Source organism: Lagenorhynchus albirostris, chromosome 13, assembly GCF_949774975.1.
Source record: "Lagenorhynchus albirostris chromosome 13, mLagAlb1.1, whole genome shotgun sequence".
In the NCBI taxonomy this organism is placed as follows: domain Eukaryota; kingdom Metazoa; phylum Chordata; class Mammalia; order Artiodactyla; family Delphinidae; genus Lagenorhynchus; species Lagenorhynchus albirostris.
The window spans coordinates 52394922-52416893 of NC_083107.1; the positions used below are offsets into that span (position 1 = coordinate 52394922).

A 21972-nucleotide genomic window follows, 5' to 3' on the forward strand; every position below is an offset into this window, starting at 1 on the left:
CTCTAGGAGAATTTGCAAGAAACTGGTAAAAAAGATCACTCAAAGGGAGGGGAACAAAGTGACTGGGAAGCAGAGGTGACGATTTCTGTTGCATTCCCTTTTGTATCCTTCACATTTTGAATCATAATTATATTAATAAATGAAACATTTGAACAATAATTCAAATTCAAAAAGTGCAACTGGACATGAGTCCTCCTGATACCACTACTTCTGTGCAGATTTGTACATGGTTTTGTGATTGTTCTTAGTAATGGCTGTGCCATCACGTGCCCCAATCTCAACCCAAGTCCAGCATTGTGCCTGGCTGGGCACTAACTCCAACTGACATTGTCCCTTTCTCCCAAGTTTTCTGTTACTTGTAAATAATCAAGCAGATTTTTATTAGTTAAAATTAAGTTCACTATAGCTGTTCGCCTCATTGCTTCCTTCACATTTCTACTGATGAAATTGTTCTATAAGGCAAAGCATAAATATATCAGATGCTCTTCTTTTGTAAGACATGACTTTCAGCAGAATCATCTAGCAGTATCTAGGGAGGGTGGGGTGAGAAACGTCTTGAAAAGTAAAAAAAAAAAAAAAAAAAACAGTTTAATTGGCACCAAAGCACTTGGCAACCATTGGGTTACCATGATAGCTCATACATAGTGTTTGCTAAATAAACCAGGAGGCAGCTGCAATGCATGACTCTAAGATGCTGGCAGTTATGTGTGTCACTAAAACAGCATTGCTGATTCATTTCTGTTGATGATGATATTTAGAAATGGAAGTAGCCACTTCCCAGACCACTCTGAATGTTTTATACACACAAAAGTAGTATTAAATCTCAAGTAAGCAAAATCAATCCTAGCAATTCCAGATGGCAAAGAATAGTTACCAAGTAGGGCCAAGCTGAGATCTCAGGCCTATTCCAAAAACAACTCAAAAAGTTCAATACAGAATAGAGGCAGAATTTTCAGGGCCAGAGCTTTCAAGTTTGACATAGATAGGATCCAACCAGTGCTGGTTGGGTGTGGATAACAACAGGTTCCAGGGTGATTACCATCAATTCTTGTTGGCATTTATGGTTCCCTCTCATCAACAGGCAGGTTTGAGGTAAAGAAAGCTTAAAGGCCCAGCAGTAAAATGAACAATTTTCAGGGATTTGTGTGCTGGGGTACAGAAACAATACTTCCTAGAATTAGGACAGACTTACTTTTACATAAATTTACTTTTTAATAAGGTTGATTATTTAACATGCAACTGACATAAAACAGTTCCTTCTGATGAGAACTCAAGATCTACTCTATTAGTAACTTTCAAATATACAATATAATATTGTTTACTACAGTCATTATGTTGTACATTACATTCCTAGAACTTATTTGTCTTATAACTGGACGTTTTTGCTATATTATGAAATAGTTGGGACATTATTTTCAATATATCTTTGAATATGCACTCTTACTTGACCAGACTCAGTCTCTCTGGAATCCAGTTCATCCAGTTTATTTACCAGGAGGTTATTTAAAATATTTACAGCATGAAAAAAATATTTCAGGGTAATGTGCTATACAGCAATAGATAAATAATATATAAGGGTTTAGTTGAAGTAGGTATAAAACTATTTTGCATAAAACTACTCTTTTAGTTCGTGATACATTTATTTAATAGTGCTCTGTAATTTGGGGTGAGTTTGGGTGAATGCTCTAAGCTTCAGTTTTATCACCTTAAAATGGGGATAAATATATCATCTATCTGCCTCAAAAACTATTTTAAAAACAAAACAAAAAAGTATATAATTACCATAATTATCTTACAAATATTAAGCAATCTGTAAGTATAAGTTATTTTCAGTTAATAAACTATACCATCATAGTCAGTGTGGCTAGCAGGAACTATCTGGTCTACCTTTTGGAAGGTGGCGTTTAAGGTTAAGCACCATAAAACACTGTAGAAACCCTACTGCTACAGCTCAGTCCTCTAAGCTTTCTAAATCAAGTACATGGTAAGACTTAGGCCAGTTTTTCCAGTAATGTATAAACACCCCATCAGAATCATCCAGTGTACTGAGATACATGTAGATGCCATGGTAAACTCATTCAGTTGGGATTTTGGGTGCTAGGGGCTGGAAATTAGCATTTAAAAAGAAGTTCTGCTGGTGATTCTTATGTGCATTAAAATTTGAGAAGTACTAGCTAATGATTTCTAGAAACAGGCCTGAAAGTTATAGGAATTATAGATCTGGGTCTCCTAACTAACAAAAGCTCATGGCAGGGACTTCCCTGGTGGCGCAGTGGTTAAGAATCCGTGTGCCAATGCAGGGGACACGGGTTCGAGCCCTGGTCCGGAAAGATCCCACATGCTGCAGAGCAACTAAGCCTGTGTGCCACAACTACGGAGCCTGCGCTCTAGAGCCTGAGAGCCACAACTACTGAGCCTGCGAGCCACAACTACTGAAGGCCACGTGCCTAGAGCCTGTGCTCCACAACAAAAGAAGCCACTGCAATGAGAAGCCTGTGCATTGCAATGAAGAGTAGCCCCAGCTAGCCGCAACTAGAGAAAGCATGCGTGCAGCAATGAAGATAAACACAGCCATAAATAAATAAATAAATGTTTTTAAAAAAAGCTCATGGCAGAAAATTATGAAAGGCCCTTATATATGCCACACCTACTTCTGCTAAACTCTCTTTCAGAAACCAACAGGAGTTTCTTGGTAAACTCTTTGGATTTTCTTATACTCAGGTCATGGTCCAGTCTAAACAAAATACCCACTTCTGTATGAACATTATGGTTTAGCTAACTTTCCACATAATTTGCTAAAAGCTTGTGCATGCCACTTTCTCAATTTTAAAGCATTCCTTTAGGGTGACAAATGCTGAGGGTATTTTAAGCTCATACTTTTATGATCCTTCACTGTGAAGTTAGGCCATTTTTCTACAAAGAATGTTTTCTGTCTGTGGTAATGGTCGTTTCAGGAAAATTCATGCATGTAAAAAGGTTGGTGGTTTTGATACCATCTGTTAGCTAGCCTCTTGAAGGACACTTGGCTGTGGTAGAGTTTTCTTCATAGTCAGAGGAGGAATCATTTTTCTGTGTGCTATTATGATGGCAGTTGCCTGTAATAACTCAAAACTCTTAAAGCCAAGTGTCATATTTAATAAAGAACTAGTATCCACAACATATAAAGAACTCTCATAATTCAACAATCAAAAAATCCAACTAAAAAATGTCAAAATATTTGAACAGACACTTCATCAAAGAGGATACGTGAGTGGCAAATAACTAAACATTAGTCATTAAGGAAATGCAAATTAAAATTCTAATCAGATACTCCTACACACCTATTAAATGGCAAAAATCAAACAAACAGACAAATAGACAAACCTGACAATATCAAGTCCCTGTGAGGATGAGCATTTGGAACTCTCATGCATTGCTGGTGGGAATGCAAAATGGTACAGCCACTTTTGAAAACAATTTAGTAGTTTCTTATAAAACTAAACACTCACCATGTGACTCAGCAATCCTGTTCCTAGGTATTTATTTACCAAGAGAAATGAAAACACACGTCCACACAAAAACTTGTCCGTGAGTTTTCATAGAAGCATTGTTAACAAGAGCCAAAAAGTGGAAAGAAAACACCTAGATGTCCATCAGTTGCGGAATGGCTAAACAAACATTCACACAATGGAATGCTAACTGGCAATAGAAAGAAACAAACTACTGAAACATGCAACAACATGGATTCATCTAAAATGCCTTCTACTAAGTGGGAAAAAAAAAAAGACTCAAATGGCTACATAGTGTGTGATTTTGTTTACATGATAATCTGGAAAAGATGGAATTATTGGGACAGAGAACAATGAATGGTTGCCAGGGGGCTGGCATAGGGGAGGAGGTTGACTACACAGGGGCATTTTTTTTTTTCCTTAGGTGATGGAAATGTTTTATATTTTGATTGTGGTTGTGTTCCATGCCTGTATGTGTTTGTCAGAATAAAAAAGTTGAGTTTTACTCTATGTAAATTATACTCAATAAACTTGACTTAAAAACATGAGTACACACAAACTTGGACATAGACTGATTTGACACGTGATGCTTTTCTAAATTTGAATTCCAGCTAGTGTGTGAAGCTCCTAGTATTAAAACGCTGACTATAGGGTTCTGGATGAGTGTTTCAAACAAGCACCTTGCAGATAGTTCCAGTTTATTAAGCTGGAAGACGGGACTCAAGGTACTGCAAACAAACTACTAGTTCTGATGTATAGAGTCTTCAGACATGGCTCCCTGTGGTGATGAACAAAATAAATCTGGTCCCACTACACTGCCTTCCATTCCTTCCCTGCAACTCAACCAGCCATGCCATCATTAGGATCTCCTAATGAGCTCTCTGGGGTGTCTATGCCTGGATCTCAGGCCATTCAATGGATATTGTAGGCCTTTGAAGTGGTCCCTGGACACTTACTTGAGGATGAGACACTCACCAGGAGAAAATTTTGCAATATGTCTGCTCATGAGTGCAACTGATTGAGTGCCAGTGATTGAGCCAGTGACTTCGCCAGGCAGATGATAAGTGGAACAGTGGGCCATGCAATAGATACAGTGGTTTGTCGATGATTCAGACTTTTTTCCCCCTTAACATTGCTTTTAATTACATTCATTACAAAAATCCTTTGAGGATTTGTAAAAGATTAAGTGGACAAAACACTGAAAATTTCAGTTTTCAGCGAAAGATTAAAATTATATTCTAGCTTGATATGTAAATCCCACAATTTTACTTCACATAAGATAAATTTAAATGTGTATAATCCTTTTGAATGATGCATGAATATCCATTTCCTTGAAAAATCTGTACAATTAATTTCCTCACGCTTAACTGATGCCTTCTCAAGATCCATTCAATATTTTTTCAAAACTCAGGATTTTAATCCCTTGAATCTTTTTTCTTTTACACAAAAGACTGACAAACTCACTCTGGGTTAGAGCATTGTCCTCAGTACTAGACTAGCACTCCGGAATTATGCTGCTGTTCCTAGCCAGAATGAAAGAGCAACAGGGAAGTCTAAGTTTGGGAACTCGTCTACCAGCCCAGTCCACCTCACTTGACAAGAAACCCCTTTCTCATTTGGGAAACAGAGGCAGTCCCCTCTCTGCTTCCCAGTGTCTTAGATTTTGCAGAAAATCCTCCATATTCCTGGCTGAGTTATTGAGGGAAGCTCATTGAAGCCAATGAGTTTTAGTGTTTAGGAATGAGAGCTTCTGATAGTGGGAAAGTGGATGGGCAGGAGGTAACACACACATTTATGAAATAGGGCTCAGTTTCAATTTGTACATCCTCTAATCTGAAACAGACTTTTTTGCCTTTGCTAAGTGATTGACTCTTAAGTGACAAAATGTTTGAATTTCCAAAAGTACACTTGATTTTTAAAATGGTAACCCCCCTTCTGTGTGGCAGGAGCTTTAGATTACTTTTCTAGTACAAGGAAGGATTTTTCTTTACTCCAGGCATATTCTTGGGTCCAAGAGCTAGTCTACTATTTTATTGGGTACGTATTATTTGTAACGTATTATTAGACACTGTGTGGGTGGAAGGAGAAATTGGAGACGGGGAGACCAAAATGATTAAGACTTAGTTCCAGGACTTAGATCCAAATATCTTACAATTTAGTGGGTGAAACAGTTGCATCTATATTAAAAATTTTTGTTCTCATGGAACGTAAATTAGTTTGAAGTCAATAGGGAAAATGGCCTTGCTATGTTTTAGGTGGGTGGATAGTACTTTATTTAGTACATTTAGAGAGTCAATGGTTCTTGAGCATCTCAAGGATTTTGAGTCTTACACTGGCCACCATCATGGAGAAAGAAAAGAACTTGCTTCAAGTTGGTGGTAGTATATGGATGTCTTTAAGAGTTCTAGATTTGGAGTAAGGCAGATCACTGGGTTTGAATCCCAGATCTGCAATTTAATAGTTGATGTGACTTTGGAAGAGTTATTTAACTTATCTATACCTTGGCCTTCTCATTTCATAAAAAGAGGATAATAGCAACATCTCACTGAGCTGATATGAGTTAAAGACACAAATACATGTAAAAACATTAATTTAGCACGTGGCATGTGGTAGGTGAGGAATGACTGTAAGTTATTACTATTATTATTACAGTAATACATACCAATGAATAGTATACAAAGAGCTATTTGCTTTAGAGCAATAAAATAAATAACCTCCAAGAAAATCCAAGACATGTTTTCATTACTCCCAAACTCTACTGCATTAGTCTCAGGCTGGTGTTCAGATTATTCCAGGCTGTAAGTCTAAACCCATGAATTTCTCAGAATTCAGCACTTAAGATCCAAAGGTAAACAAGAGACTGGGCAAGGTTCTAGAGAGAAAAGACAGTTTTTGCCATGGAGTCTGGTTTATACCTAGTGATTACAAATTTCCCTTGACATATTTTAGTGGGAGTAGCTTTCTTGCAAAATTCTAAGGGAAATATGTTCTGGACAAACTTACTTGCCTTTGGAGTAGGTCACTACCTACATTAATTTTGGAAGATACTGCCCTAGCTTTTATTTTCCCCAGGTGTCTGATGTCTAAAACCTCACCAGGTTATTTACTTTAGCTACTAATCTTTTTTCTTCCCCAGTTGAAAGACAATTCTCCCTGGTAGAGGAGAGGGGAATCAAGGTCCAACACTACGCTGGCCAGGCCCTACTCTTGTTTTCACTGGTAATGTGGCTACTCCCATGTACAACCTAGTCCTTGAATCTAGACTGTCTTGTCTGAGTCTCTGTCTCTTGTGGCTGTATCTAGTCCCCAGTCTTGTTTGAAAATTCCTTCAGGACAGGAATTTTGTCAAAAGATTTTGTAGAATATTGGTTAAACTTTACCCACCTGTACCTTAAACCTACGTAGCACACTTCGACATCAAAAGTAGGTGAATGATAAATTATAAATTGTTGTTGTTGATTATTATGACCTGGTTTCACTTCCCCATATCCTGAACTATAATGTGTTCTCTAGAATTCTTTCAGAACTAGAAATTGTGGAGCAGACTGTGATTGCAGCAGAGTTGCAGATCTACTGGAACCATTGCAAAACGCAACATAAGGCTGCAAATTAAGAAAGAAAAAACAAATCCCTAATCAATCTCAGAAATGGATCCTTATCACCAAGGATCTTAGATATAGACGAAGAGACCTTAATAAGGTCAAGGAGTCCTGTTTTCCTCCCCATTGCAAAAGTTAGCCAATAAAATTTATGTTCATTGTGGGTGAATCTGTAGCACCCAAAGGGTCATTTCAATAGCTTGCTCAGCTCTTCAGCACTTAAGAGTTCCTGGAAATGATTCAGTAGCATGGAAAGCTGCTCTTTAGAGTCTTCTAAGACGAATCCATGGGGTTTTGATTTGCTAAATTCTAATCTAGACTAACAGCAGCCTTATTTCCCTAATTTTACAATCTAATTTCTTTGGCGCTTAGAGTTTAATGTACTTTGTAAAAAACACAACACCAAAAAACAAGTCATTTTTCATTTCTAATGAGAACTGATTTTGAGAAAATATATTAAAGGGAAAGTGAAAGAAGAATTGTTTGGGAGACCTTTATAATAGCTTTTAAGTTCCGTTAGTGAAAAAAAGTGGGGCTTTGAGTATGGAAGTGGGGTTGAGATACTTGGCCTCATCAAGATAATAAGTAGGGGCTATTTTTGTGTTTTCTGGGAAGGGAAATGGAACTGCTGGATATGGAGGATAGCTCACCTAGGTTACTAGGTTATCAGGACTTAAGACACAGCACTTTTCAAGAATCTAAAAATGAAATGGATTTTTCCATTCTTGCCCCAAAAGGTTAGGTAACTGGGACCTGCATTTGCCTCAAGTAAATTAATTCAGTGAATATTCACCAGTAATATGTGCGGGGTACCTTATCAGGTAAGGAGTGAGATGGAGGGGTAGGCCGTGGAAATAAATCCAAAGACATAAAGTATTTGCCCAGAGCACGAGTAAGTTCCTGAGAAAACTGGGTTTCCCAATCAGTGTGTTTGGCAGTGTACCAAGCTGCCTGAGATTCCTTTTTTTTTTTCTTTTGTCCTACCTGGTCATGTGGAGATCTTTCTTGTGATTTGGAGTGTTTGAGCTGTTTTGCCAGCGTTCAGCAGGTACTCTGTGAGAATTGTTTCAGATGCAGATGTATTTTTGATGTACCCGTGAGAAGAGGTGATCTCCCCTGTCCTTCTATTCCGACATCTTGATGGAAGCCTCCCCCAAGCTGCCTGAGAGACCAACGTAAGACAGTAATGACTCTAGGGCTAAACTCTCCCATAAACCTCAGGGGCTGCGTGAGGGCTTAACAGAAGAGGCAAAACTGGGATAGTTCCATAAGCCTCGAGCAAACCTTTATCTCAGGGTTTAGGAAACACCCTTAGGGAAGTTAATTACTGACATTTAAAATTGACGTTAGAATAAAGCTTGATTGTTTTTCATTTTTCCACATTTGCAAATTACAAATAATGCAATAAACAGAAACATTCTTGATTAAACTTAAAAGAGAAGAAAATACAAGCAAAGTGGATTAACAGAAGATAAAGAAATAAAAAAACAGGGAAGCCGTCGACCTTTGCCAGAACCTCACGTTCCCCTCCGCCGGATGTGGGTAAATGGAGCTCCGCCCCCAGCCGACAAGCGGGTCCCACGGGATCCTCGCTCTAGTTCCGCCTCCGCTTGGCTCGGCTCCACCCCGCTCCGGGAGCTGCGCGCCTATGCGGCGAGTCAGGGAAAAACCAGGCGGGACTTCCGGCGTTTGAAAAACTTCCGGCGGGAACCGGAAGATGTGGTCGCACACACAGAATCCCGGGCCTTCTGACACGCCGGGCGGGAAGGTGAGCTGAGCGTCCGCCTTGGCGGTCTTCCTGCGGGCTCGCGGGAGCCCGGCGTCCGGGCTCCGGTATTTTTGGGGCCATTAAGAAAGTTCTGAGCGCTCATTTGGGAAATAACATCCCTTTTTAAAGTGAGAAGTTTCATTACAGTTTACTGTCTGCAGTCTGTATCTCATACCGTACCCTCGAAAACTCCTCCTACCTGCCGCGTGTCACCTGGCGCGTCTCAGATAAGCTCTTAGCGCAAAGGGGCAGACGTGGGAAAGCCCGGGCAGACCTAGATTGTTTTCAAACCTCAAATCGGAGATGGGGGAGGAAGCGCCCTTTTCACTATCAGATCATGGCCCTGGCAGAATCAGCTGCATCCTCAGTAGTGTGCCTGGCGCGTAGGAGGTACTGAATAACTGTAGAGGAAAGGAACGAATGGGAACACTCCAGGCACCTCTTCTCGAGCCTCCCATTCGGCAGCATGTCATAAATATAATGTATGTGCAATGGGAAACGAGCCTAGGCTTTGTGTTTGGGGCTCTGGGTTCTGGTCCTTATGCCACATAGATCTTCCCTTTGAGTAAACCGTATCACTTCACTGGATCTCAGGCTTCTTATTCATAAAAGAGAATAACAGGACTGTCTGATTTCTAAGGCTCTTTCCAGCTCTAGTATTTTATTTTTATTACTAAGTTAGGGATCTGTGCTGACATTCCAAGGACTTTTGTTGGTACACAGGGAAACTTCTTTAGGTGCCTCTTAAAAAGTTGTTCCCCCTGTTTTCCTTTAAGTTATCTAATTGTTGTTTTTACAGTTTTAGTGTAATATTTGTGTGTGTGCAGGTCTTTCCAGCCTCTCCTCCGCTTTTCACTTGCCCTGGCTTGGTGCCTCCTCTCAGTAACATCATAGCAACCTCCAAGTTATTGATTCTGAGTCAGCTTTCGTACCCACAGAGATAAGAGAGCTTGGAGGAGTGAAAATCTCAAGCCACTAACAATAGGGATGTTCTCTTGTACCATCACTTTTTCAAGAAAGCAATGAGTGCCATGTGTGATGTTGCCTAATAGTGCTGGGGAAAAAATGTATATTTCTGTGTAGAGACTATTTATATATATATATTCTTATGTTCATTTGAAAATAGTTATAGAGCAGCTATTAAGTGCCAGGCTCCATGCGATACAGAAGTGAAAAAGGCAAATGTGGTTTCTTCAAACTTTGTGGTGCTTACCGCCATGAAGTAAACGTGGGGAATGCAGACAATAAACAAGGGTAATTATAGATTATGTTACATAGTACTGTATAAAGGAAATAAATAGTGTCCTATAATAATATTTTATCTGAGAAATGCATGTTAGGCCTAAAATATTGAGATCTAAGCGCTGAGAAGGAGCCAGCCTATTGATGAGCAGGGGGAATAGTGCTCCCGGCAGAGGGAACCTGGGGTGGGGAAGGATCACGCTTGTTACACGGACTGAAAGAATGTTGTGACTATGGCTGAGGAGCTACAGGGAGTGGTAAATGTGGTTAGAAAGGTAGGCAGTGGTCACTTCTTCAAGGCGTTCTAGAAGGCTATGGTAAAAAATCTGATTTGACTCTTAAATGGAGGATGGAATAGGAAGTCATTGAATGGTTTTAAAGCATTTTCTAAATGTTAGATTGAATGGGTTTGTGGAGGATGAGTTTTAGGAGCAGGAGTGGAAGCAGGGAGGCCAGTTAAGAGGCTATTACAGTAGTCCAGGTGAGAAGTGTTTGGGACTGAAGCCTCACTGGAGATCATCAAGATTTAAGATACATTTTGGAGGCAGAATTTACGTGACTTACTTACAGACTGGATGTGGGAGATGAAAGAAATAACAGATTTGCAAGGTTTTGGTTTAGCAAGTGAAACTTTAGAGGATGATGGTTATGTTCAGTATCTTGATGGTGGAGATAAGTATACATATGTCAAAACTTATCAAATCTGTACACTTTAAACACGAATAATTTATTGTATGTCAGTTATAGCTCAATGAAACTGTTAAAATTTTAACAACGTTCTAACTTAGCAAAGAACCATTCATCTTAGGTGGATGGTGGTGCCATGTACAAAGATGGGAAAGACTGAGATCCGAATGGGTTTTAGGATAAAGAATAGTTTATCAGGAGTTCCATTGTGGATATGTTAAATTTGGGATAACTGTGAAACATCTAGATAGTTTCATAGGCAGGCAGTTTATTATGTAAATCTGAATCTCAGAGGTAAGATTTGTGATGGAGGTATTAGGTTTGTTAGTATGTAGGTGATACAAGTATTTAAAACCATGCAAATGGATTAAATTTTGGTTAATCTACAAATCCTATGATAGGAAATAAGAGAACATGGGAGGACTGGAGATGGACACTTCCCAGAACATTGGTGGTAAAACTGGAGTATGGATACCCCTGGGAGTATACATACCCCTGGGAGTATACCTAGATAGGTACACAGTTTTTAAGAAAGAATTTCTAAGTCCTTACCTTCTGTATATACTCTTTGTAAAACTGATTTGCCAGAAATAGGCCTATGTGTTCATGCATATTCTCCTTTCCCACCTCCTTTTTCAAATTCATATTGTTTTTTCTACTTGTCAAAAGACAAGTTCACCTCTTTTAATGGCAGCATTGCCTCCAGAGTGCCTGATAAAGGAGCATTTGGAAATATTTGTTTTAGGAAAGTCTTCTCCAGTGGTTAATTAAAATTTTATGAGCTTCCCAAGGATTTGTCTACCCCTATTTATAACACATTTCTGTTAAAGCTGAAGTGTGGAGTTAGAATTGGTGCATGGTGGTCTGTGTGGGAAAGTTCTGAATTCAGGTGTAATGTAGAAGGGGGTGATGGGAGTGGATGATCTGGTTGGGCTGTTTGTCGAGGAGCTTAGCACCTTCAGCTTTTTATTCTTGGGCTGGTCAGATTCTCCAAAGAATCTTCCCATGCTCCTCCCTAGAGGGTAGGAGGCTTTTTTAGGAGCATAGTGGGGGAAGGGGGCCGGGAATCTCAGTTTAACATTCAGCCTGTATGGTTCCCATGTCCACAACTGTACTTCATGTCCTCTAGTCTAGAGACTTGTTTTACCTTCTCCAGAGAATAAACCTCCAGACTTTTTCCTGGGGCAGTTGTTAATAGCACGAAGTGGAGTAGGGCATCTAGAGATATTCCTTTGCTTCAGACAGCTTACACCCAGCCCTGACTCCCTTTACCCTTAGTTCCAAGCTATCAGATACCATGTCCTGTGATTTTTTTTTTTTGAGGATACTGCAGAGTAAATTGGTTTGGTTCTGAAATGCTCCCACTGCTGACTTGGGGTTTTAATTTTTATATAGTAAAATTTGCTAATCTTTTTGGCTTTTGGAATTTCGAGTCATGCCTAGGAAAACCTTAATTCTCCCACCTCCACTCAGAATTATCAAAACAGTCTTCTTTGCCTTTTGTAGTACTGTACTTTTATTTGGTACATTTAAATCATTAGTCAGTGTGGAATATATTTTAGTTCATGGTGTGGCAGCAAGAATTAAACACTTCTTTTCCTCCAGAGGGATAGCTGTTTGTCTTAATACCACTTATTCAATAATTCATTTCTGGACTTCCCTGGTGGCACAGTGGTTAAGAATCACCTGCCAACGCAGGGGACACCGGTTTGATCCCTGGTCCGGGAAGATCCCACATGCCCTGGAGCAACTAAGCCTGTGCACCACAACCACTGAGCCTGCGCTCTAGAGCCCGCAAGCCACAACTACTGAAGCCTGTGCGCCTAGAGCCTGTGCTCTGCAACAAGAGAAACCATTGCGATGAGAAACATGCGCACCACGACAAGAAGCCCCCGCGCCACAACGAGAAGCCCGTGCACTGCAATGAAGAGTAGCCCCCACTCGCCGCAACTAGAGAAAGCCTGCGCGCAGCAACAGAGACCCAACGCAACCAAAAATAAATGAATAAATAAAATTGATTGAAATGCCACTCCATCATACACTGACTTACTCTTTCTGTTTTTGTTTTATTGTGGTAAAATACGTACAACACAGAAATCACAAATTATCCGTTCCTTTATGATCAGTATCTAGGAGCACTTATTTGAGGAATGATGACCTTGATAAACATAAAATTCAGAAAAGGCGGTGAAGGAAAAGATGGAAGAATATCCTGTCTACTTCTTTTGTTGTCCTGGTTCCCTCTGGGCACTCTCCTGTCCAGTAGTTCTGCACCCACTGGACTGAGTTGAGCTATAGCTGCCAGGGAGACATGTTCCCTTTTGTGACAACCACTTTGGTATTTCTGTGAGGTGTTTGTTCCTTCTCCAAGTGGAAGTTAGAACGGAGGCATTGTAACATATGACAGGTTTAGGAACTTGTTTAAAGGTTTACAAGCATGTCAGAGTCTAATGTAGTCTTTATGGTTTGACATACAGTGTTTAGGTAATAAAATTTATCAGCTAAAGTAAATTTGTTTACTTCCTGTATTGTATGATGTCTCTGGTTATTTGAGTCCTTTTTTTTTGTTGTTGTTTTTAGAGCTAGGCCTTTGAATTTGGAAAATATTTTCTAGTGGCATTTGTGATTAATTATTTTACTTAAAAATTGTGAGCTTTTATTATAAGGGACTAGATTATCTTGTTTTAGGAATAGCCTGGCTGCTTATTCAGTCAGTCAGCATTGCTTATTTGACTGCCAACTTTGTAGATGGGCCTCTACTTATACTGTAAGAAGATAAAGAAGAAGGAAGGTATTTCTTGTCTTTGAGATAGAGTTTAATAAAGGACTTTATAATTTGCTGTCTGATAAATTATCAAATAATACTTGCAGTATACGCAAGCATATAATTCTAAAAAATGAAGAATTCTCACCCTACAGGAACTTATATGTTTCCAGAGATGGCCCATACTCATCAGGCTTTTGAAACCATGGGAAGGCTGTTAGCTGCCCTTATAATTGGCAGCCACATAGGAGGGGAAACAAGTGTTTAGGCTTGTGAATGACTGTCATTTTCCCCCCTATGACATTTTCTAGCAGCAAAGGTATTGGAGTGTTAGTTTTGAATGGCACATCATTTTGTAGAGAAAATAAGTGATCAGTGATTTAAATCACACTGATTTCATGTTGTATTTCTTCTTTTAGATGTCATCATTGCCAAGAAGAGCAAAAGTAAAGGTCCAGACTGTGGTATCCAAAGATGAATTCTCTTCCTTCTCTGAGTTGTAAGCATACTGGTTTCATATGGGGTGGGAGAATGATGTGTATTTTAAGGCGATGCATTCTGCCATTTACTAACTTCTGAAGTCATTTGTGTTGAAGAAGGCTGTGTCTTTTTCATTCATTTATGTAACAAATATTTATTGAACTCATGCTGTGTCCCAGGCTGTGTTTAGGTGTTGGTGATAAACTATTGAACAAGGAGAAAGTGACCAACTAAATATAAAATATATACACTAGAATATAAGGTCCATGAGGGCAGTGGAGTTTGTTATATTCCTTTAGAGCACAGTTTCTCAACTTCAGCACTATTGACCAGATAATTCTTTGGTACAGGGACTGTTCTTTACATTGTAGGATGTTTAGTAGCATCCCTGGTCTCTACCCATTAGTTGCCAATAGCATTCCCTCCCCCACCTCAGTTGGGACAATCAAAAATGTCTTTAGACACTGTTTAAAAATGGAAAACCTCACTATGACTATGGTGTGACATGACCCACTTATTACTTAAGGTAATACATGATTTCTTATGTTTTGAGTGTACAGGTGCGCGTATTGGTTAGGTGAGAGGAGAACGGAGGGAGACCTGTGATTTATAATGTATTGGAGGGTGTTTCTGGTCAACTCTCTTGCTTTAGTTCTTAGCAATATCTCTTCATATTCTGTGTTCACGTCACTCCATTTTATATTAAACGCCTTCTACCTTATTCTTTTTTCAAAAAGCATATATCTCTTTTTCACCTTTAACATTTGGCTTCATTTTTTCTGGAAATTTTTCTATCGTTTTACTTTTAGATCATCTGCCTCTGAAGATGACAAGGAGGATAGTGCCTGGGAGCCCCAAAAGAAGGTCCCCAGAAGCCGTAAGCTGCCTGTTTCCAAGGAATCCAAACTGAAGAGGGCGCCACGGGTGAAGAAGAACACCCTACAGACCAAAGATGGCTCAGAAGGTGTGGCTGTTAAGGAAGAGCTGGTAGGTGCTTTAGCTGGATAGAGGGAACACTGCTGTGCCTTCCTAATTAGTGATGCTACTTTCTCCTTACATGGACTAGGACAAAGCAGGTAAATGGCAAAAACTGCAGGGCAATGGTGCCTTCTGCCAGGGGCCTTAATAGTATTTACCATCAGATCCACCGTGTTGGAGCAGAAGGAATATTTATCAACTGGCACATATGTATATCGTGCTGTAAGCAAACACTGTGGCTACACCAATCTGGATTAAAAAAACCAACAATAAATTATAGGCTCTGTTGCAGTACCGAAAGGATTATGCATTTCCAAAATCATTCACTGTGGTATTCCTTTAAATAACAGCTTCCCTAGTTCATTTAAAAGGATACTCTTTTAATATACAGTGGATGCGTGACTTCCCAGGGACTCATTTATCGTGTATAGAGGGGACATTACATCGTACCTTGCTGTACCCTTGGATAGGGCATTTGAATCGATCTTTTCTCCTATCAGCCAGCACCTCTGTTTCTTCATCTTTGCATGCAAGCTTTTCACTGAACACACTTTTAGTGGGTGGGTGGGTAGGCTTTATCTATAGCTGAGAAAGTATTGACTTGTTGGCAGAATTTGGAGGTTTTTCGTTGAACATGGCATAGCTGCACTTAAAAGTAGCCTGACTGCCTAATTAGGAAATATCTCTTAGTTCCGGGGTTCTTTGTATTGGGGTCACAAACCCTTTGAGAATTTGATTATAGTTATGAACCTTCTCTTCAATAAAATGTACACATAAGTTTTAAAGTATGGTTCAAGAGCATACAGCTTAAGAACGCTTGTCATGGTGACTTCTTGATCCTTCCCGTGGTGCTTGGTATATGTATATTTCTTTTAAAGGGAAAAAGGGAATTCACATGGAAAGTCTCTCACTTAAGAGATATTCTACAAGTTTTTTGGCTCAATCAAAGCACATGGAGCATGTTAGACTATTTCATTTCATTGGTTTGGCATCTTGTTCTTGTGTAACCACCACCAAACAAAATAATTGAAAACCCTAATTAGGTGGAGCTAGAATTGGTTTTGGGTGGAGGTAGAATTGGTAGCCTCTTAATAATTTAAAAATCTATGGTTAGCAAACATTGTAGACAAAATCCATCATTACTCAGTCTCTTCCTCTCCATGTTGCTGTAATTTGCCAGTCCATTGGCCATTCCTCTTCATTCTTTGAAGACTTTAGCTCCTGCTTTGTATCTTCCTCTCTGCATCTTCTTTCACTATTCTCAGTGATACCCTCCTCCACTTGGATGAGCCTTCTAATACCCTGTGTTCCTGGTTCTTTAACCTCCCCACCTCCAGTGCCTTTTTCTTCTTCTCTGCCTTCACCACACCTCTCGTGAGCTCAACCTGAATCTTGTCATGACCAGAAACTCTGCTACCGCTGACATTTCTTTCCCTCCTGTCTCACTTTTGTACCATCAGCTCATCATTTCCTGTTTTTCCAGCTTACTTGCTCAGGTGCCCTTACTGCCGTAATTTTGCAAATTTGTCACAACTTCTCATCAGTAGCTCTCAGCCTAGGGAACTTGAAAAAAAAAAAACAAACCAATGCCCAGGCCCCTTTTCCAAACCAATTAAATCTGGAAAGAATTTTGGAGGTAGGCCTTGGCACCAGTGGTATTATTTTCTTAAAGCTCCTCATGTGATTTTTATTTACAGCCAGAGTTGAGATCCGTTACCTAATTCTTTGACTATAGGGCTCTGTCACTGTCCATCAGCCCTTTTCTTTTCCTACCTAATCTAGCCTAGATTACATAATCACTTCTTATTGAATAGTCTCACCATTTTGCCCTTCTTTTATTCGATCCTACATGGCTGATTAAACCCCAGCACTGGGTGAGCCATAGCCTCTCCTGCCTGCACTGAGCAGCTAGCCATTGCAGGAAACAGTCTCACCAGTGGCCTAATTTGTTTTACTTTAGATTCATAATCTCAGACCTCAAAATTGCATCAGAAATACCTGGTAACCTCATTATTTTTCTTCAGCAGATTTGTTTTTCCACCTTTTTCTCTTTTCTTAAACTTCCTGAATTCCTTTCTCTTCTCTCACTCAGCTGATGACATTGCCTTTTATTTATTTGAGAATATATGAAGTTTCCAGTTTTCTCACGACCAAGCTATCTATATTTGTGTTCACCTTCTGTCCTATTGCCATGGAGGAAATGTCATTCCTCCTACCAAGGATTGGTTCGCCGCTTGGGCTTAAAATCTTATCCACTCTTGTGCAAGGTCTCTGTTCCCTCTGTCATCTCCTTTCTTTTCTCTTGTCAACTTTTCTTCCTCAATTGCTACAGAGTATAAAATGCTGTTTTACATCTAACTTTTAAGAAGCCTTCCCTTGACTCCATATCCCTTTCCAGCTATCTGTCAAGCTCACACAATACAACACAAGGTCAAGGCCAAGGCCTGCTGACTGATTCAACTGGTAAAGATATTTACAGTGAGCCACTTTTTTGATTTAGACAGTTTACGACTTTCAGAGATAGCAAAAAGAATGGTCAGATTCTTCCTGGAGTTCTGGGTTTAGTTATAGGCTACATAATTACCATTTGAAATGTTAAGAGTGATTAAAAAACCCATGAAGTCAAAAGATAATGAACTGTGATTTTTCAGTGTGTCAAAGATTCAGGTTAAATATAAGGAGGAAAAATATTTTCATAGCTTATTAAACTTGAGTATGTCACTGAGGAAGGCTGTAGAATCTTAGAAGCTTTAAAAATGGAGAGTTATTTCAATATTTTTGTTTGTTTGTTTATTTTATTTTTGGCTGCATTGAGTCTTCGTTGCTGCACACAGGCTTTCTCTAGTTGCAGCGAGTGAGGCTACTCTTTGTTGTGGTGCACGGCCTTCTCTTGCTGCGGAGCACGGGCTCTCGGCGCGTGAGCTTCAGTAGTTTAGGCTCACGGGCTCTAGGGTGCAGGTTCAGTTGTTGTGGCGCATGGGCTTAGTTGCTCTGCGGTATGTGGGCTCTTCCCAGACCAGGGCTCGAACCTGTGTCCCCTGCATTGGCAGGCGGATTCTTAACCACTGCACCACCAGGGAAGCCCTTTCCATATGTTTTTGATCTGTGTTTTGATCTAAACATGTTTGGATTCACTTTTCTCAAAATTTTTGGTCTTTGGAATCCTTTACACTTTTAGAACTTACTGAGGACCCCAAGGAACTTTTGCTGAGTTGGGTTATATCTGTAAATATTTACCATATTAGAAATTAAAAATGAGAAAATATTCATCAATTAAAAAAATAATAATCCTATTACATGTTAATGCAAATAACATGTTTTAATGAAAAATAGGTATATATTTCCCCAAACAACAAAAAAATTAATGATAAGAATGACGTTGTTTTACATTTTTGCAAATGTCTTTAATGTCTGATTTACTAGAAGATATTTGAAATAAAAAAGAAATCCCAGCCTCCACACAGATGTGTATTTGGAAAAGGGAATGGTGTTTTAATAGCCTTTTCAGATAATTGTAGATATTATTTTATACTATACCAAAACTCAGTAAGTGGTAGTTTAAAAGGTTTCATTGTGGAATCTGTAACCATACTATATTCTATTACAGTAAAATCCATTGGTCTGTGTTGTTTGAATGGCTCTTTTACCTATGCATGATTTTGTAACGTTATATATTGGTCATTTGGAAAATACTGGTTCACTAATTGATTTACTGTGAGACAACCACTGCACGTCAGTATGCATTGGCCTGCAGCAGAAGTGCGTTATGTGTACATTTGTGCTTTATGTACGTTTCAGTACAGACTGTGAAAAATGTGCTTTCAAGGATTGAAATTTTAAAAATTAATAACTTTTACTGCTTCATTCTTAAGTGAAGCTGACCTTGTTTTATTGCAAGTGTGTGACAGTGAAGGGAACAGTGATTTCTAGTACAGCTTGGTGCCACTGCCTTGTTTTTTTGCTGCCATTGCTCTTGCACCATCAGTGAAATGTCAAACAGTGCCTTGGCATTATTATGAAAATAGTTGTGACCTTGCAGACCCCCTGAAAGAGTCTCAGGGGTCTATGAACAACACTGAGAAACCCTAGGTAAATTTTGCCTGAAGACTCCAGAGAAGATACCTTTAAGTGTCTAATTTTTGACTGCTGGCTTTTCTTTTTTTTCCTCTTACTTTAAACCCCCCACCTTTAGTCATTTTACTTTTTCTTTATTTCTTCATCTACTTCCTTTTCCCTCTCCTGGGAGGTAGTCTGGGTGTGGTAGTCATGGTAATGATGGTGGTAACAGCAGATATTTGATTGCTTACCGCTAGCCAGGCGACATGGTCAGCACTGCATTTGCATGGTATCACTTAATCTTCACAACAATCCCTTGAGGCAGGTGCTTTAATTATCCTGATTTTATAGACCAGAAAGCCAAGGGGAGAGATGTTAAGTGACTTGCTCATGGATCACAGATAGTAAGTAATGGAACTGGGTTTCTAAGTCAAGAACATGATTTTGTCAGCATTTCAGGAACCAATATATCTCTCGTGGGTGTTTTTACATCAGCCATGCTCATAAGAGTGGTGTATAAAACCAAAGTGCTGGTTTAATAATTAATAGTTTGATATAACCGTCGCAAGGAGTTAAATTCTTATGACTAGCACTGTCTCTCGTTGGAGGCTGAAGTAAGTAGGGAATTAAATAATAGTCAGAAATTTACTTGATGAGCATGGACTCCGAATAGGAGAATTAGATAAATATTCATTTGGGTTTATTGAATGCCTTCTGTGGTCGAGGTACTGTGCTTGTCACAATGAGAACTGAATGTTTTAACTGCATGAGTCTAAGGTAATCTGATGTATCCATCTCACAGGAGGGCTGTCTTAACCATTGGGAGCAAATTACTCAGAATCTGTTTGCTAACCTTTCCTCTTCTTTGTATGTTACTTAGAATGCTGATTGTATTTGCTTTCTACAGTTCTCCTTTTTCTGTTCCTCTAGGGCTGACAACTCTCTCTATGATTGACACATTCTTTAGCTATGTCAATTAATTTGATCAGGTTATTATCAACTCTTATGGACTTGAGGAGGCATTCTATTTTTATACCTCTGTTCTTATCTATTATGTTCCAATTAAAAATGTAATACTTGGAGGACTATTTAATGTATTATATATCATTTCCAGGTTAGGTGGTGGTGGGTGGGCATTAGGATGGAGGAGGTGTGCTCTTTATTATAGTTCCCAGTATTTTCAGTAGTCAGTAATTATGGAAAATTATCTGATAGGAGAGAAAATTCAATATTGACTGAAATTTAGTTTGGGAGCAGTTCTTTTGTTTGAGTTTGTGCCATCTACATCACTTAGGTAACTAAAAACAGGCTAGCTTGTGAAATTGTGAACTCTGTGGGGCAGGGTCTGTATCTTATTTACTACTCTAGTCTCAAAATGAGTGCCAGATGTCATTGCTTCACACCTGAGTTGTCACCTGGGGGGAGGGGTGGGTGGTGCAGAGAGTAGCCCTTGGACACCTGCATGTACTGCGGTGCAGCCTCTTACTAAGGAAAAATGCCTGGTACTACCTTGCTGTCCTGCCATGTTTTGTGTTCTCTTTCTGCGTAAATTGGTGGCAGGTGTAGCATGTTGAGTTTTATGAACCTGTGAGTGTTACTCTTCTCCCTCTAAAGTGTTGACTTTTGCAAGATTTAAATCTTGTTTTTTCTGCCAGGTGTACACCTATTCTCCACTTATTTAAAAAAATTAAACCTTCACCTGCAGTTGTGAAAATAATACAGAGAGATATCATGTACCCTTTATCACATTGACCCCTATGGTCACATCTTGTAAAACTATAGTTAAATATCACAGCTAGGATATTGACATTGATAAATCCACTGATCTTATTTAGATTTCTCCAGTTTTATTTGTATTCATTTGTATGTGTGTATGTGTATGTGTATATTTAGTTCTGTGCAATTTTACAATATGTGTAGGTCTGTGTGTCCACCACACAGGACAGTCCTATCACAAGGATCCCTAGTATTGCCCTTTTATTGTCATACCCACCTCCCTCCCAACCTTCACCCCCATCTCTGACCCCCAATAACCACTAATTTTTTCAGGAATATTGTATAAATGCAATCATATAGTATGTAACTTTTTGAGATTGGCGTTTTCCCTCCACTCAACATAATTTCCTTGAGATTCTTCCAAATTATTGTGTATGTCTACAATTTGTGCCTTTGCATTGCTGAATAATATTCCAGAGCCATTGGTTTTTATCATCTAATTCTTGTGTGATCTCTTTGTGATTTGATAGGATAGCTCTGTGCCTATTGCTGATGTTGATTTGGAAGACAGAAAAAATAAATTGGAGACTGTGCAAACTCTGAAAACAGCAAAGATGAAACGGAAAAATTCAGCTCAGTCACCTTCAGCTCGGAGGACCAAAAAGCTGAAAGCTGATGAAGAAACCAACAAAGCCGGCAGCTTAGAGAGCGGGAATAACAGCACAGAGACACCGTCCACAAGCGCCACGTGGGAAGGTGGGTGCAAGAAGGAGGAGAGTGAAGACGACTTCACATGCAGTCAGTCCCCTCTGAAGAAAGTGAAGACAGAAATGTGTCCTCAGGGGCAGCCTGTCAGGTTTCCAGCAAATGCCAACAATATTAAGGAGGAGGTGGAAATGAACTGGGACATAGTACAGGTATGTGCAGCCTCTTTCTGTCACTTCAATTTGTTTGATTCCTTTCTTTTTGACTGGGATGGGGCTAGGGAAGGGCTAGGAGTTTTCAGTTCTCTTTTCACTTTTGCCAGTGGTCTCTGGAGGCTTTGCCCACTGGTTCCTTTCCTGGGTATGCGGTTTGGTATTATTGCTTATTGTCATCAGTTCTTTAGCTAAAAGTTGTGACCTCAGGCAAGGTAGATCTCCGCCTTGGTGTTCTAGTGAACATGTCCTATACAGACAGATTGCATCAACAGAT

General features: G+C 39.5%; 1 protein-coding gene across 5 annotated transcripts in view; it reads left to right on the forward strand.

Moving 5' to 3' along the window:
- Positions 1-8804: 8804 nt before the first annotated feature.
- SRBD1 (S1 RNA binding domain 1) overlaps positions 8805-21972 on the forward strand; it is a 221141-nt gene continuing 207973 nt past the window's right edge. For all 5 annotated transcript variants that reach the window (XM_060168674.1, XM_060168675.1, XM_060168676.1 and 2 more), the window contains exons 1-4: positions 8805-8855; positions 13968-14047; positions 14838-15015; positions 21309-21695. In XM_060168674.1, coding sequence (XP_060024657.1) covers positions 8805-8855; positions 13968-14047; positions 14838-15015; positions 21309-21695 — 696 coding nt within the window. The remainder of the gene's footprint in view (positions 8856-13967; positions 14048-14837; positions 15016-21308; positions 21696-21972) is intronic.